Below are 19,305 nucleotides of genomic sequence, written 5' to 3' on the forward strand. Positions count from 1 at the left end.
GGAAATTTTGCTTAAGCACAATTGTACAAACATATTTTGCCTATTTTTAAGCAGCGTATATTGGATCAAGCAGTTTAATAAGGTCCCGGGTATTTTCGTCAGCAAAATATTTTTTTGTGTAAATACCCCTTTCACTCTCATGTCATGCAATTTTATTTACGAAAAGCACTTTTCTCAGAGCATACTCATAAAGAAACGGGTGGATACAAGGGTCGCCATGTTTGCTCAGACGTTGACGATCAGTTTCATTTCACACTAAAGATTTCCTTTATAATTTGAATGTACAAACACAAAATTAAGACCGTAATATCGGAAGAGATACTGAAGTTACACAATGTAAACAGGGATATTATGTATAAAATGCAAAGCGTATTGATTTAAATAAGTAATTTTGTATTCTCTATTTGTATTTTAAATCTATAATTTTATTACACTATTTTCGACAAAAATTGCATCAAGGACCAATATTACCTTTTCTACAGTATGGCATATATACCGATAAGCTTAACTTAAGATTGATAAAGCATTGCATTGAACGTGCACAGACGAGCGTTTGGTTCGTCATAGCATACATGCATTTGCCCAGCTTGTACATCAAGAATGACATTTAGTGTGCGTCATAAATTCGCTCTGCTTGTAAGTGTGGTTCTCGTACCGGTGTAAAAGATTTACAGTTTCAACATTATGGGATGGATAGGTGTTTACATTGTTAAACGGATGTGAAGCTTCGAGTGATCTGATTCGTTCTCGTGGGAGAGTTTAAAGGCTTGGCACGGTACGAGCGACTTGTGTGATTCACCCCAGTCTTGGTGAGGCACGTGACAAAACAACTGACGGACACACGGTCCCAGCAAGTATATTGTCGGCTATATGGTTGTAGGTGACCCGCATACACGCAGCTAAACTGTCCGTGGTCACGAAGGTGTCCCAGTTACCACTGAGTATAGGACGTGAGTAGACAGACTATAGTGTCTGGTGATTCTGACGATTTGAAAGACGCCATCATGACCTGCTCACTGTGTCGCCTTTCCCTCTACGTAATCTCCCTGCCTGCTGTGGTCGTCGGCTTCAACCTCACCATCCTCCACACCAACGACATTCACGCCAGATTCGAACAGACCAACAAATACAGTGGCCAGTGCCAAGCCGATGATGTGACAGAGGGGAAATGTTTTGGTGGGACAGCGCGACTTGTGACCAAAGTCCGTGAACAGCGCTCCCTCCATTCCAACACCATCCTCCTGTCGGCAGGGGACGAATATTCGGGGACGTTGTGGTTCTACAAGTACCAAGGTGCCGTTGTGGCCAAATTCATGAACCTGTTGCAGTATGACGTCATGGTGAGTAGATGAACATGAATTGTGACGTCATGGTGAGTAGATGAACATGTATTGTGACGTCATGGTGAGAAGATGAACATGTTACAACGTGACGTCATAATAAAACCGTAATCATTTTGTAACACACTCCGGCGCAGGGGTGGCTTAGCATAGCACCACTGCCACAGGCTAATTTGCATATCACTTCTCTCTTGTTTGTAAGCAAACGCGCTTTCTCATGGAATAAAACGGACTTATGCAAGTATTTTGGGGTGCTTAAAATATTGTTTCGCATAATTATATATATAGAGAATCTCACCCGAGTGTCTGTTGATATTAAATATATCAACACGAGTTGATAAAAGTGGAAAAATTCCGAGGCTTGCTGAGGATTTTTGCCACTTTTATCAACGAGTGTTGATATATTTGATATCAAAAGACACGAGGGTGAGATTTTATTTATCATCCAACATCATTCTTCCAACTTTTTCAATTTGTAGACAGTAATTAGCAGTGTTTTCAGTGTAAAAAGTACTGCTAACAGCTTCAGTAGCAGAGCCATTAGTGATGTCATTTGATTGTGACGTCATGGTAACCAGTGACGTCACAATGGTCTGCAAAGCATTGTGATGTAATTTCATTGCAGCGATATTTACAGTGTAGATATCGCTTGATCTAATCCAAGCGATATCTCCTGTGGGAGCCAGTTTTGGATGATAAATATGCTACTACAACTGCGACAGTGAGTTGCATGACAATACATATTTACACATCAAAGTGACCGTATCGCTTGCTCTCCGTAGATTTCGATGACAGCACGTGGAGCCGTACAACCAATGTAAACATAGGATACCTACGCAAATGGAAATAGTTTTGCACGATTTAGTATATTTTCTCAAGGAAAGTTAACCATTTTATAGCATGTTTATCTAGATATGTAGACTTATCAAAAATGAAATAGATGAAAAACACATGCAATGTTTTGAATGGACTGTATAAGATGTGACGAATCGTCACATGGCGCTGGCCTGTGGCAGAGGTACGAAGCTTGTCGCACGGAACTCTGGGTAGAAGAGTGATTTTGCAATATGTCATTATGATGCAAAATCTCGCAGTATGACGTCATGGCAAGCACAGTGTCCCATGTACACACCTCCCCATGCATAGTTTCTATACTGAATGCCACTCGCCCGAAAAGCCTTGGTGTTTTAATGAAAGGTAAAGATGTATACCATGTCGGGTATATATTGCTAACGATGACTGGTACCTCTTGTATTCAGCAGCGGCCGCCTGTTGCGTACAATGACGACAACCCACTGCATACAGCGACGATAACCCACTGCATACAATGACGACAACCCACGGCATACAATGACGACAACCAACTGCATACAACGACGACAGCCCACTGCGTACCATGACGACAACCCACTGCATACAAAGAAGACAACCCACTGCATACAAAGAAGACAACCCGCTGCATACAATGACGACAACCCACTGTATACAACGACGACGACAACCCACTGCATACAATGACGACAACCCACAACCAGCTGGATACAATGACGGGTCTCGGCTGAATACAATGACAGGAATATGCAAAATGCAATGACGATAACCTGCTAAATACAATGACAGGAATATACTAACATAATAGTAACTGAATCATTCTTTTTTCACAAACATACTCAAACAACTCTATTCGTCTTATCAATCCGGCCCCTTCACGTAATGGAGAAGACACCAGCAAGTGCCATGCTTGAAAAGTGGTATCAATGCACAAAGGTTGACGCACAATAGGTCCAGATGCATACACGTTTCCTATGTGAAGTCGACTTCTTAAATTTGAACTCGATTGTTTGGCATTTGTATACTCTTGATTTCTTTTGGCACCAAAACAATTTTCACTGTTATACATCAAGGTCGATCGTTTCTTTGGCATGTATGTTAAGGGCTGGTCATTTAGATAAATTATACTCTCAAAGTTACAGTCTGACTGGGGCGGTCGGGTAGCCTAGCGGTTAAAGCGTTCGCTCGACACGCTGTCTCCGATGAGAAGGCATGCGGACATTGGACTGGCCCGCTAAGTACCTAACATGTCCCCAATATAGTATTTGTGTGATGTTTTCGGTCAGGGACAGTACGCCAGAAACCAAGAACCAACGTGGTCCAGCTCGGGGTAGGTCCTCAGGCGGTATAGCGGGCAATACCAAAGGCAACCATCCCCAAGATTATCAATAGTATGCCACAAAGGTGTCGTGCATTATCGCCCAATATAGCAGACACACCCCGAATTCATCTACACGCCCAGAATTAATTTTACATACGTTTATCGTCGTTATACCTTCACTATCATTTCATCAGTGCCCTTATTTTTTGTCGGTAGTTTAATTCTTTTGCGTTACGGGAAATATTACCCTTGCGCGCAACAGTTCTTAAAAAGCACATTCATTGTTTTTTATCAATCTCCTAGGCCCTGGGAAATCACGAGTTTGACCTCGGCATCGAAGGGTTGATACCCTTCCTCAACGACGTCAACTTCACCGTGGCCAGCGCCAACATCGATGCTACAGGCGAGCCTTTGGTGGAAAACAAGCTGATGAAACATACAGTGTTGACGGTCGGGGATGAACGTATCGGGGTCATCGGGTACACTACAACAGAGACGCCGTTAATCTCGTCACCAGGTAAAACCAGGCCCCGAAACCAGGAAGTACAAGTGACACGACCAGCATTCTTATTGTACAACAGAAGCACTCCCAATGCAGCGTGGTTGCACGGAGTGTGCTATTTGGTTTAATGATAAGTTTCATTTGATCATCTTTTTAAGGTTCTGTCTCAGAATAACTAACACAAATGTGTCGTTTCCAGGGCCAAGTTTAAGATTTGAAGATGAGGTTGCTGCAATCCAGAGAGAGGTTAACACCCTGACGTCACAGGGCATCAATAAGATCATTGCCGTTGGTCACTCGGGATTTGATGTTGACCAACGAATAGCAGCAGAGGTCAATAACCTGGATGTAGTGGTCGGAGGTCACACTAACACCTTCCTTTATACAGGTAGGACAATAACATGCACACGAACACGCACACGCACACTCACATCCACACCCACACCCACACCCACATCCACATCCACATCCACACTCACATCCACACTCACATCCACACCCACATCCACACCCACACCCGCACTCACACCCACACCCACACCCAAACCCAAACCCACATCCACACCCACACCCACATCCACACCCACACCCACACCCACACCCACATCCACACCCACACCTTCATCCACATCCACACCAACACCCACATCCACATCCACCACCACGTCCACACCCACATCCACACCAACACCCACATCCACATCCACATCCACACCAACACCCACATCCACACCCACATCCACATCCACACCAACACCCACATCCACATCCACACCCACACCCACACCCAGACCCACACCAACATCCACATCCACACCCACATCCACATCCACACCCACACCCACACCCACATCCACACCCACACCCACACCCACATCCACATCCACACCCACATCCACATCCACACCCACACCCACACCCACACCCACACCCACACCCACACCCACATCCACATCCACACCCACATCCACACCCACATCCACACCCACACCCACACCCACACCCACATCCACACCCACACCTTCATCCACATCCACACCAACACCCACATCCACATCCACCACCACGTCCACACCCACATCCACACCAACACCCACATCCACATCCACATCCACACCCACACCCACATCCACACCCACATCCACATCCACACCAACACCCACATCCACATCCACACCCACACCCACACCCAGACCCACACCAACATCCACATCCACACCCACATCCACATCCACACCCACACCCACACCCACATCCACACCCACACCCACACCCACACCCACACCCACACCCACATCCACACCCACATCCACATCCACACCAACACCCACATCCACATCCACACCCACACCCACACCCAGACCAACACCCACACCCACATCCACATCCACACCAACACCCACATCCACATCCACACCCACACCCACACCCACATCCACACCCACACCCACACCCACACCCACACCCACATCCACATCCACACCCACACCAACACCCACACCCACACCCACATCCACACCCACACCCACACCCACACCCACACCCACATCCACATCCACACCCACATCCACACCAACACCCACACCCACATCCACACCCACACCCACACCCACATCCACATCCACACCCACACCCACATCCACACCCACACCCACACCCACATCCACACCCACACCCACATCCACATCCACACCCACACCCACACCCACACCCACACCCACACCCACACCCACATCCACATCCACACCCACACCCACACCCACATCCACATCCACACCCACACCCACATCCACACCCACACCCACACCCACACCCACACCCACATCCACACCCACATCCACACCAACACCCACACCCACATCCACACCCACACCCACACCCACACCCACATCCACATCCACACCCACACCCACATCCACACCCACACCCACACCCACATCCACACCCACATCCACATCCACACCCACATCCACACCAACACCCACACCCACATCCACACCCACACCCACACCCACATCCACATCCACACCCACACCCACATCCACACCCACACCCACACCCACATCCACACCCACACCCACATCCACGTCCACACCCACACCCACACCCACATCCACATCCACACCCACATCCACATCCACATCCACATCCACACCCACATCCACACCCACACCCACACCCACACCCACACCCACACCCACATCCACACCCACATCCACACCCACACCCACACCCACATCCACATCCACACCCACATCCACATCCACATCCACATCCACACCCACATCCACATCCACACCCACATCCACATCCACATCCACATCCACACCCACATCCACACCCACACCCACATCCACACCCACACCCACATCCACATCCACACCCACATCCACACCCACACCCACATCCACACCCAGACCAACACCCACACCCACATCCACATCCACATCCACACCCACACCCACACCCACACCCACACCCACATCCACATCCACATCCACACCCACACCCACACCCACACCCACATCCACAGCTAGATCAACACCCACAGGAGCACGCAATCAGCATCTTCATCCAGCATAACTACACCCACGCCATCATTAACGTCCACGTCCACATCACCGCCCACATACAAACAAGCATACACTTATACAACAGTTTCTACATGGCGTAGAGGCTGCCATAGCTGAAGGAACATTAAAACCATTAATGGGTCTTCTTCTCACGTGAGTTTGGGACCCGTGGAGATCCGGGCTAGGCTTGGTCTTCAGGAATCCATACTTGTCATAAGAGGCAACTAATGGGTTCGGTTGGTCAGGCTCGCTGACACGTCATCGTATCAACTTTGCGTAGATCGATGCTCATGATGTCAACCACTGGATTGTCTGGTGTGGCGTTAAACAGCAAGCAAGCAAGCAAGCAAACAAACAAACAAACAAACAAACAAACAAACAAACAAACAAACAAACAAACAAACAAGCAAACAAACAAACAAACAAAGCCTGTAAGGAGGGGAAGCAATGGGGAAAAGTATGTACATTTTCTAGCGTTTTGTCATAGCTTATAAACATTGTAGCGCTTTGTAACGAGCACACTTGACACTGATTTGTTGCTGCCAAAATTTAAGTATGCTTGTACAAATACTACTACTACTACTACTACTACTACTACTACTACTACTACTACTACTACTACTACTTATCTCGAAGGTACAGATATATAATGTGGATGATACTGACTGATGTTGTGTCAGTGATTGTGGACACGTCTAGATTTAGAAAATAGGCAAAATGGCTGACCGCGGTCAAACAGCTGTAATATTGCTGAGTGCGGCGTTAAAAGACAAACAAACAAAACAAACACACACATGGGTTTGGAGTACGCACATATAGCATATAATAAACGTCCCTTATATGAACGGATTAGAAGTACTATTTTGCTTGCATTTAATTAAGTCATGAAAATTGTCTATCTGACCTCTTAAACCAAGCTGTTATTGCTCCTACATTTTGCACGTCATGTCAAACAAGTCATGGACTGCCTTTTTTCAGGCGACCACCCGTCCAATGAGGAACCGGAAGGAGAGTACCCCCACGTGGTGACCCAGTCGGGAGGGGCCAAGGTGCTCGTGGTGCAGGACTATGCTTACGGGAAGTATCTTGGAGCTCTGGAAGTGACCTTTGACCCGGAAGGTGTCATCACGTCATGGGGAGGCAACCCAATCCTACTAGACAACAAAACAGCACAAGGTTGGTTTTGTCTACTGTGTCAATGGTCAAAGTTTATGCAAGCCATTTCCACTACCAGAGACGATGATATGGTCAACTTTGGGGAGAAATCAGATTCGCAGGTGATATTGAGTATTCGATCAACTTGACCGACTGCTTTAATTGAACGAAATTATATTGTGTATTCGGTTGACTTTCTTTCCAAACAGAACCACTTCGTTTGCGTTATGCGTTCAGATTCGCAGTTGATATAGAGTATCCGAAGCCGATTAGACTGACAGCGAACATTAAGGCAATGGGTTCATCAGAGAATTCATTACTTTGACTTCATGACTACAAATCCGCTTGGCTCGCAGTAACAGGAGCAAAGGTTTTTCTCTCAAATACCAAACACCTAAAGCCTAATTGAGCACCTAATACAATATATTCACTTATAAAATAACATTTGTTTTAAATCGTATCCTATATTTGTTTATGTTTACAAAAGTGACATACTCATTTTGAAATAGGGACACCAAAGTTAATTATGTAATAATGTATTTAGTAACCGTGACCATATGGAGTGAGTGAGTGAGTGAGTTTTGTTTTACGCCGCTTTAAGCAATATTCCAGCAATATCACGACTGGGAACGCCAGAAATGGGCTTCACACATTGTACCCATGTCGGGATACGAACCCGGATCTTCGGCTTAAAGAGAGAACGCTTTAACCACTGTGCTACCCCACCCACCCCGTGACCATCGGGAGGAACACATCAGTTATCGGTAGCTTCCAAGATATTTTTCAAAATGAGATCAGTGCCATATGGAGACGGTTCCAAAAGATACATGGTTATTAGATTTCATGTCCTCGGGTATTCTTGTAGGCGTATTTTCAAAAACTCCGAGATGCGACACACATCCCTTTACATATGTCCGAGAAGACCAACAAATTACGACCAACGCCCCTGTGTTTGTCTTCTAGATGAGATGACCCTGGAGCTGATGCAGCCATACAAGGAGGGCGTGGCTAACGAGTCAGGCACGGTGGTGGCCAGAAGCTATGTGATGCTTGACGGGGACAGGTCCTCCTGTAGGGTCAAAGAGTGTAATATGGGTAAGTTAAAAACAACATGAATTTATGTGATGGCCCGAGTTGTAACTTTTCATATTTCGCCGCCGTGAGACTTCACACCTGTCATCCAAGCTCCTGAGCGAGGATCGGAGTCTTGGGTAGTTCCAGGTCACGTGCCCAAATAGAAGTAAAAGGGACACAAATTCTTCCCCTACTCATAAGAAACCTCTGCTAAAAGCAGACATTCTGAGTGATTTACAAAATGGCTGCAGGAAAGGGCGGTCAACGTTAGACCACCTGTTTACCATTACTACCATTATCGAAACCAGAAAATTGATGAAAAAGTCCACCTTATGGCATGCATAGATTTTAAAAAGGCTTATGATTGGATCGACTGAGAAAATCTTTGTAACAAACTAAATGAGTGGGATGTGAGAGGGAGGATGTTTTCGGCTATCAGGTCGTTGTGTACGAGTCAACCAAGAGTGTACCGATTGGTTTACTGTAAATAGAGGCTTGAAACAGGGTTGCCTTTTATCGCCTCTTCTACTCGATATGTACGTTAATGATCTGATTCATCTCAGTGAGTTAGGGAAAAGAATTGATGTAAACGGTGAAGTTATCAGTGTATTAACATACGCGGACGATATTGTATTTTTGGCTGAAATTGAAGAGGATGCTGTCAGCACTGCACACCAGGACCCACTTGCACAAAGCGATCTTAGCGCTAAGATGATCGTAACTCCCATACTTTAACATAGGCTTACAATAGCCGTAGCGCTAAGATCGCTTTGTGCAAATGGGCCCTGGTGTTTCGAGAATAAGATGTCCATTAAGCAAGGGAAGTCAAGTGTAGTCCACTTTAGAGTACCTTCCCCGCCAAGAATGGAAGTACATTTTTGGTGTGGTGATATGAGTTTGGAAGAGAAGGACCAATACTTCTACCTGGGGCTGATCCTAACTGAGCACCTGAACTACAATATCATGGCTATATGCGCGTTAATTCTGCAAGTAGAGCTTTGGGTCTGCTGATTTCGAAATACAAAAAGCCTGGGTGGTTTGCCTTTCAACGTTTTCACGAAACTTTATGATTCAATGGTTTGGTCTATCCTCGATTATTGAACTGTCATCTGGGGAACGTATGATCGTTAACATCTAGCACATAACGCCCTTCATCATAGAGCTATCCGTTTTTTCATGGGATGGGGAAAGTATGCAGCCAATGCGAGTGTTATTGGAGACGTCGTTTGCACCCCGCCAACTGTGAGGCAATGGTCAGCTATGGCCAGATCATACGCGCGCCTGGTCAACATGTGAAACAGAAGAGTGAATAAAAGGATTTTTCTGTGGTCAGTTAGCTGTTACAGAAAGAATTGGTCGCTCAGTAAAGTTTTACCTACAAGCAAACGGACTGGAGTACCGAGCGTCTGCTAATGGGCCAATTGAGAAACGTTTATTTGCTGAGATAGTTCATAATGTTGCTTACGGCAAAAACTCTTAGAAAAACCTAGGTATAACCGTTGTAGTACTAGTTTCAATAAGTTGCGAAATTATAGAAATTATAAACAGTTTTATCAGCCCCAGCATTTTAACTTTAAGACGGGGTATTTTATATGAATGATGTATAGGCCTATATTTTATTTAATATATAAATTTATATTGTTTAAGTGTCTCCCATAAATCACTAAGCGATTGGTTGTTAATTTGTGTTTCCCGTGAGACTTAAATAAAAATATCTAATTTTAAACCTAGACGAATTTAAGCAATGGCCTCAGTTGTAGCTCTTTTAAATTTGACTCCACACCTGTCATCAAAGCTGTCGAGCGGGAATCGGAGTCTTGGATAGTTCCAGGTCATGTTTCCAACGAGAAAAAAACCCCATCTGCAACCTATTGAGGGTCATATAACTTATATATTCACTCCTCATCCTCTCATCCCCTACCCCACCCTCACTCTCACCCACACCCCACCCTCTCTCTCACCCCCACTCTCACCCTCACTCCCACCCTGTACCCTCCCTCTCACCCCCACCCCACCCTCTCTCTCACCCTCACTCTCACCCCACCCCCACTCTCACCCTCACTCCCACCCTCACCCTCCCTCTCACCCCCACCCTCCCTCTCACCCACACCCCACCCTCTCTCTCACCCTCACGCTCCCTCTCACCCCACCCCACCCTCTCTCTCACCCTCACCCTCCCTCTCACCCCCACCCTCACCCTCACCCTCACCCTCACCCGGAACCTCACTCTCATCCTCACCCTCACCCTCCTTCTCACGCTCCTTCTCACCCTCACCCGGACCCTCAGCCTCAGCCTCAGCCTCCCTCTCACCCTCACTCTCACCCTCACCCTCACTCTCACCCTCCTCCGCACCCTCCTCCGCACCCTTACCCTCACTCTCACTCTCACCCTCACTCTCACCCTCACCCTCACCCTCACCCTTCTCCGCACCCTCATCCTCACCCTCACCTCATCCTCACCCTCCCTCTCACTCTTACCCTCATCCTCACCCTTACCCTCATTCTCACCCACACCCTCATCCTCACCCTCATCCTTACCCTCCCTCTCACTCTTACCCTCACCCTCACCCTCACCCTCATCCTCACCCTCACTCTAACCCTCACCCTCCTCCGCACCCTCACTCTCACTCTCACTCTCACTCTCACTCTCACTCTCACCCTCACCCTCACCCTCACTACATTTATTTTTGGATGGACTCCTCGGACATGCATCCCTGATAGTGTCTAACTAACGTGTATATGTATTCATGTATTCTTTGCCCCAGGTAACCTGATTGCGGACGGTATGGTGCACCAGAACCTGAAGCACAGCGACTCCCTGGAATGGAACCACGTGGCCATCGCTTTTATGAACGGGGGCGGCATCCGGACGTCAATAGAGAGAGGTACTTCTGACCAACACAGTTCTCATATAGCGAGATTATTGTCTTCTGAAAATTACGATGACATACAGAGAGCTCACTCTCTGACAAACGTTTTGATAAAGTCCCCATTCATAACGAAATGTTTTTCATACATTTGGTAATTATTTTCTTCAATTGTTTGTTATTCTGCATCCCAATCCCAATGTTCCGTCCTTGTAATCAACTGGTTTCGTCTCTTCTCTGTCTGGCCTCTCCAAACCAGACTTTCTGAGGACTCTTTTCTCAACATAGTGATCATTCTGTTGATGGTATTTTCAGGTGACTTCACTATCGGCGACATCCTGACAGTTCTACCATTCCGGAACACCGTGGACATCGTTGAGTTGCGGGGAAAACATGTCCGGGAGACTCTGGAGTTCACGGCGTCCAAGTGGGTGGAGAACACGAGTAATTTATTCGGAGGTTTCCTCCAGGTGTCTGGTACGTGTTTCCACATGACGACCGTAAAGGCCATTATAAGCAACGTACATTTGTCAGTCTTATCAAGGATCCAGATGCAAGAACAACTGACCTTCCTAACGTCATTTAACAACAGTATCAAGGCATTTGTCCTGTAGCTGTGGATATTTGTTTGTTTGTTGTTCAACGCCGCAGTAAGTAATATTCCAGGTATATGACGACGGTCTGTAAATAATCGAATCTGGGCCAGACAATCCAGTTATTGATATCATGAACATCAATCTACGCAGTTAGGATGTGATGACATGCATCTACCAAGTAAGCGACCCTGACCACCTGATCCCGGTAGTCGCCTTTTACGGCAAGCATAGTCTCCTTTAGCGGCAAGCATAGTCTCCTCTAGCGGCAAGCATTGGTTGCCGAAGACGTATTCGAACCCGGAATCTTCACGGATAGCTAGTTACGGTTACAAAATGTACAGTAATTTAAAATAGAAATACACTGAATTCGATCGCAACCTGCTGCATATTTGCACTGCTCGGGCTCAACCAAGTCATTTCATAGAAATCAACATAACATATCCTATTGTAGGGGTTAAAATTTTAATATAGAGGAAAAAATGCTCAAACAAATTTCATGACAAGATGTATTAATGAAATATTTTCCCAACAGTAATACGTAATACGAAAGTGTTTAGACAACACTAGCAAGCAGCTATGATTAACAAGCAGCTCCGAAGCTGCCTTTATAAGGTGTTAAATAACAAAAGGGAGCAGTTGGGAACCTGCCTTTATTTATAAGGTGTAAGACAACATAAGCAAGCAGCTACGAAGTTGCCTTTAGGAGGTGTTAAAAGACATCAGCAAACAGCTACGAAACTGCCTTTATGAAGTGCTGGACAATATAAGGAGGCTGGTAGGAAACTGCCTTTATATGATGCGAGACAACATTAGCAAGGTGCTGGGAAACTGTCTTTATGAGGTGTTAGACAACATTAGCAAGGTGCTGGGAAACTGTCTTTATGAGGTGTTAGACAACATCAGCAAGCGGCTGGGAAACTGTCTTTATGAGGTGTTAGACAACATCAGCAAGCGGCTGGGAAACTGTCTTTATGAGGTGTTAGACAACATCAGCAAGCGGCTGGGAAACTGTCTTTATGAGGTGTTAGACAACATCAGCAAGCGGCTGGGAAACTGTCTTTATGAGGTGTTAGACAACATTAGCAAGCGGCTGGGAAACTGTCTTTATGAGGTTTTAGACAACATTAGCAAGCGTCTGGGAAACTGTCTTTATGAGGTGTTAGACAACATTAGCAAGCGGCTTGGAAACTGTCTTTATGAGGTGTTAGACAACATTAGCAAGCGGCTGGGAAACTGTCTTTATGAGGTGTTAGACAACATTAGCAAGCGGCTGGGAAACTGTCTTTATGAGGTGTTAGACAACATCAGCAAGCGGCTGGGAAACTGTCTTTATGAGGTGTTAGACAACATCAGCAAGCGGCTGGGAAACTGTCTTTATGAGGTGTTAGACAACATCAGCAAGCGGCTGGGAAACTGTCTTTATGAGGTGTTAGACATTAGCAAGTATCTACAAAGCAGCCTCTTAAACGTTACTCAACAGTAATGTGTTATCTGTTCATACAATATTAACAAGATTCTAATAAAAAATCATTGCTATCCCAATTTTGACTCACAAATCCACACATGGTGAAGCAAGCCCTCCTCGTGTTTCCACAGCATATGTGAACTATCCTGGTGTTTAGACACCATCAGAAAGGCAGAGATAATCACCTTTCAAGTAACATTGCAAGAGACTGTAAGGCATCGTTAACATTTGAAGGAAGTATATAAGTTTTTTCAATTATCGTCACCAGGTATGAAAATTGTGTACGACATGGCGATGCCTGTAGGTCAACGGGTAACAGAGGTCAAGGTCAGATGCACCAACTGCTCGGTGCCCCATTACGTGGATCTCGAGGACACCGAGGTATACAAGATCATCATGCCTTCCTTTATTGCCAATGGTGGCGACGGATATGACGTCATCAACAAGAACAAGATCAAACATCATCTGTTTGGTAAGAAAGTTAGGTGTTGTCAAACTATTACGCGTAAGAATGCGTTATCGCTGTGGTTTGCAAAATATGCATGATAGGCTTGACGCAGCACTGCAAGGAAAAAGGGGCGCTTCGCTTTGTGCAATATCCAACATCACCGGATATAAATTAGTCCTCCCTTCTGTCCAGTCGCAATTCTGTCAGTGAGTCTTGTCATTATTCCTTTGCACGTGGGCTGTTTAGTCTCTGGTAGGTGATCACCTACCAGTACATGTTGGAGATTTTACGAACGCTTTCATCATTGTTGACCACGCACTCCATATTTCACGATTAGGTTGCTTTCAGTGAAAATATGTGTGAATATTGTTGCAGGGGATGTGGACGCCGACGTATTTATTGAATACGCCAAGAGCTTTTCACCCCTCACCACAGGTCTGGAGGGTCGCATAACATTGCGGAAGGTGGCCACGTGCCCTTGTCGCGAGACCAGTGACGTCACCCGACCAATACCACAGCTCCTCACATCGACAGTTGGAGTCATTATGATGATTGTTCTGATTATTTAAGTAGCATTCATAGTAAAGAGACTTGTATCGAGATCACAGGAGCGACTGCAGTGATCGTTATTTTTCTTATGTGATATAATTCCTATATATATTCCTCGGGATATTGATGGACAGTGTGTTGTGCATGAATGTGACCATCTCGAGATGTGACTTGGTAGTGTGTTGTGACTGGGTGTCACCTTCTGGACATGTGTCTTGACAGTACGTCACGAATGGATGTGACAATCTTGACATGTGTCTTGACAGTACGTCACGAATGGATGTGACAATCTTAACATGTGTCTTGACAGTACGTTGTGAATGGATGTGACAATCTTGACATGTGTCTTGACAGTATGTCATTAATGGATGTGACAATCTTGACATGTGTCTTGACAGTACGTCTAGAATGGATGTGACAATCTTAACCTGTGTCCTGACAGTACGTCATGAATGGATGTGACAATCTTGACATGTGTCTTGACAGTATGTCATTAATGGATGTGACAATCTTGACATGTGTCTTGACAGTATGTCATTAATGGATGTGACAATCTTGATATGTGTCTTGACAGTACGTTGTGAATGGATGTGACAATCTTGATATGTGTCTTGACAGTATGTCATTAATGGATGTGACAATCTTGACATGTGTCTTGACAGTATGTCATTAATGGATGTGACAATCTTAACCTGTGTCTTGACAGTATGTCATTAATGGATGTGACAATCTTGACATGTGTTCTGACAGTATGTCATTAATGGATGTGACAATCTTGATATGTGTCTTGACAGTACGTTGTGAATGGATGTGACAATCTTGATATGTGTCTTGACAGTATGTCATTAATGGATGTGACAATCTTGACATGTGTCTTGACAGTATGTCATTAATGGATGTGACAATCTTGACATGTGTCTTGACAGTATGTCATTAATGGATGTGACAATCTTAACCTGTGTCTTGACAGTATGTCATTAATGGATGTGACAATCTTGACATGTGTCTTGACAGTACGTTGTGAATGGATGTGACAATCTTGACATGTGTCTTGACAGTACGTCATGAATGGATGTGACAATCTTGACATGTGTCTTGACAGTATGTCATTAATGGATGTGACAATCTTAACCTGTGTCTTGACAGTATGTCATTAATGGATGTGACAATCTAGACATGTGTCTTGACAGTATGTCATGAATGGATGTGACAATCTTAACCTGTGTCTTGACAGTATGTCATTAATGGATGTGACAATCTTAACCTGTGTCTTGACAGTACGTCATGAATGGATGTGACAATCTTGACATGTGTCTTGACAGTATGTCATGAATGGATGTGACAATCTTAACCTGTGTCTTGACAGTATGTCATTAATGGATGTGACAATCTAGACATGTGTCTTGACAGTATGTCATGAATGAATGTGACAATCTTCACGTGTCTTGACAGTATGTCATTAATGTATGTGACAATCTTAACCTGTGTCTTGACAGTACGTCATGAATGAATGTGACAATCTTGACATTTGTCTTGACAGTATGTCATTAATGGATGTGACAATCTAGACATGTGTCTTGACAGTATGTCATGAATGGATGTGACAATCTTAACCTGTGTCTTATATCTGGGCAGGGGTACCCGGGGTGAGATATCAGGGTTTTGCTGAGCTTGGGTATTAAGTTATGTGACACAATCTTAAATACAGAGTTGCCTCCCCCTAATTGCTACGATTGCATGGGTAGGCTTTGTTTACCGTTTGTACTCACTAATCACTGTCTTTTTGCGCAATCTCTGTGATATTCTCTTCATGCAATAAACATTACAAGTTTAACATTTTGGTGCATGTACTTAATACATTACCTATTCGAATGCCAAATCGTCCATGAACACATCACTCACCATTAAGTCAGTTATAACTGACGATAACAATCGCCTAGGTCACTATCCAGATACATACTGAAGGTACCAAAAGACTATATGATCACTATCCAGAAACATACTGACGATAACAATCACCTTAGGCACTATCCAGATAGTTAGAGACGGCATAAGAAGTCTATGTCACTACCCCGATGTATACTGACGGTAACAGAAGCCTATGTCACTATCCAGATATATACTGACGGCAACACAAATCTAGGTCACTTTCCAGAACTATGGAGGCGATAACACTATGTAGGGATTGTTCACTCTAAAGCCTAGGTCACAACCAGATATATATTGACGGTAACAAAGGCCTAGGTCACTTTCCTGATATATATTGACGATAACAAAGCCCTAGGTCACTATCCTGATATATATTGACGATAACAAAGGTCTAGGTCACTATCTTGATATATATTGACGGTAACAAAGGCCTTGGTCACTATCTTGATATATATTGACGGTAACAAAGGCCTAGGTCACTATCCTGATATATATATATTGACGATAACAAATGCCTAGGTCACTATCCTGATATATATTGACGATAACAAAGGCCTAGGTCACTATCCTGATATATATTGACGATAACAAAGGCCTAGGTCACTATCCTGATATATATTGACGATAACAAATGCCTAGGTCACTATCCTGATATATATTGACGGTAACAAAGGCCTAGGTCACTTTTCTTATATATATTGACAGTAACAAAAGCCTAAGTCACAACCAGATAGATATTGACGGTAACAAAAGCCTCGGTCACTATACAGATATATATTGACGGTAAATAAAGCGACAAAAATATCTGTTAAAAGCATAGTCGATTGTACGATTCCGATTATGTCATCAGCATGTGTTTATGAGTCACTATCAAATAGTAATGGCACGAGGTGTTCGCGCAAAGGTGAGCGTATCCTGCCCCATCGGTGACACCCGTCACAAAAACATGCAAAGGCGAGTCAATTGTTTACCTGAAAAAACCACACGGTAACATATGGTACAAATCAAGATAGGGAATTGCATCGGACATAATTTTTCTCACTGACGCGTCAATTTTTGGAAATTAATGTCCTCCACGTGACTACCATAAAACCTTTTGAAAGCTTCACTAAGGCCTTGACTGTTGTAACCTTGATCAAACAGCTTCTGAGCAGGAGTCGTGTGATGCTCTTTGAAATCTTGGCTCGACTGTATCGCAAAATATGTAAAATGTAAACACAAAAGGCTGGGGCTGCTGGAATATTGGCTACTGGGAAAGTTGACTTTTCCGATTCATATGCATAAAGAAACAGATCCTCAAGAAGGGGAGCACAATTGGTGCCCGTGGTAATGCCTCATCCTTGCCTAAATGGCTTACCCCCAAATTTAACGTAGATGTTATCCATGAGTAAGTCCAGCATTTCACATATTGTTTTCTCAGTAAAACTCAGATGGAATTTGCTTTCATTTTTCACAAAATGTCCTGAACATCTGAATATAGAAATGTAACTTATCTGTGTTCACCACGTTTTGTAACGAAAGCCCCATGGATCAAGAAATGAAGATTTCCTTAAGTTTGTCATGTGGGATAGTGGTGTACAAAGTTGAAAAATCAAATGGTTTGACAAAATGGAACTTGGTTCTTTTCTGAGATTGCAAAAAGTCAAGCAGATCCTTTTTTGAGAATCCACAAGGTATTATTTCCACTTGTCTAAAGCACTTTCTGTGAATATAAAGAAAGTCCTTCCTTGATTGAATTATGGATTGTGGTTAGTCTTTGAGACAGGGGTTTGGTGGTACATTTGCCTGACCCAGCAACATATCTCTCTCTTTGTATGGACTTTTTTTGAGCTTTTGAATCCTGTTCAAAAGAGGAATGGACATGTCAAGTCAAAAGTTGACAGAACTGATTTATGGTTGGGCAGATTTCGTCCTCAGTTATCATACTGGCCTTATATGTGACATTATTTCATATGTCATTTATACCAAGGTCTTTGGTCAAACAATGAATGCAGTGAGGCTTACATATAATGGTTATGTTATTTGAGGCCTTGTCAGTGGGACAACTACAAACCCTTCATGCAGGGAGGCCAGACTTGGGATGACAGCTGGCTGGGACAGAATGGTTTTATTACAAATCCGTATGCTCTATTTAAGTTTATGCCTGCTACCAATGACAAGATCACGCATTGATTTAGACCACTCTGAAAGATATTCAACAGGTTCCTCTTTGGCATATTCTTCGACAGCATCCACAATGATTTTAAAGTCGTGATCCAAATTGGTAGGAGGTTGCTCACTGTATCTTGGTCCATATTTGAATAACTGACGAAGGTTGTCATTGTCAACAATAGAAAAGTCAAACAACAACCGCACTTAGTCATATACCGATAGATAACGACTGTAACAAAGGCCTACATGTAGGCCACTTTCCTGATACATATTGACGGTAACACTAGCCTTAGCTCACTATCCTGTTTCTTGATATATATGCTGACGATAACAAAAATTAAGGTCACTTTCCAGAAATATAGTGACAATAGAAAACGCATCGGTCACTATCCAGATAGATACTAACTGTAACAAAAGCCCAGGTCATTTTCCAAATAGATATTGACGGTACCAAAAGACCAAGGTCACTATCCTGATACCAGATATATACTGACTGTAACTATC

The 19,305-nt window shown here is 44.3% G+C and overlaps 2 protein-coding genes across 2 annotated transcripts; both read left to right on the forward strand.

The window, feature by feature from the left end:
• Positions 1–643: 643 nt before the first annotated feature.
• LOC124147355 (snake venom 5'-nucleotidase-like) lies at positions 644–16,555 on the forward strand. The gene is made up of 9 exons (XM_046518046.2): positions 644–1,340; positions 3,796–4,009; positions 4,194–4,382; positions 7,546–7,743; positions 8,686–8,817; positions 11,562–11,681; positions 11,979–12,140; positions 13,993–14,196; positions 14,548–16,555. The coding sequence occupies exons 1-9, from the start codon at positions 1,005–1,007 to the stop codon at positions 14,739–14,741; spliced, it is 1,749 nt and encodes a 582-aa protein (XP_046374002.2). The 5' UTR covers positions 644–1,004; the 3' UTR covers positions 14,742–16,555.
• On the forward strand, positions 12,527–13,983 carry LOC125383711. The gene is made up of 2 exons (XM_048402463.1): positions 12,527–13,640; positions 13,686–13,983. Exons 1-2 carry the CDS (start codon positions 13,053–13,055, stop codon positions 13,740–13,742), a joined length of 645 nt encoding a protein of 214 aa, XP_048258420.1. The 5' UTR covers positions 12,527–13,052; the 3' UTR covers positions 13,743–13,983.
• Positions 16,556–19,305: the final 2,750 nt, after the last annotated feature.

The sequence above is a fragment of the Haliotis rufescens genome, unplaced genomic scaffold (assembly GCF_023055435.1).
Source record: "Haliotis rufescens isolate VD_foot unplaced genomic scaffold, xgHalRufe1.0.p SCAF_26, whole genome shotgun sequence".
Classification (NCBI taxonomy): domain Eukaryota; kingdom Metazoa; phylum Mollusca; class Gastropoda; order Lepetellida; family Haliotidae; genus Haliotis; species Haliotis rufescens.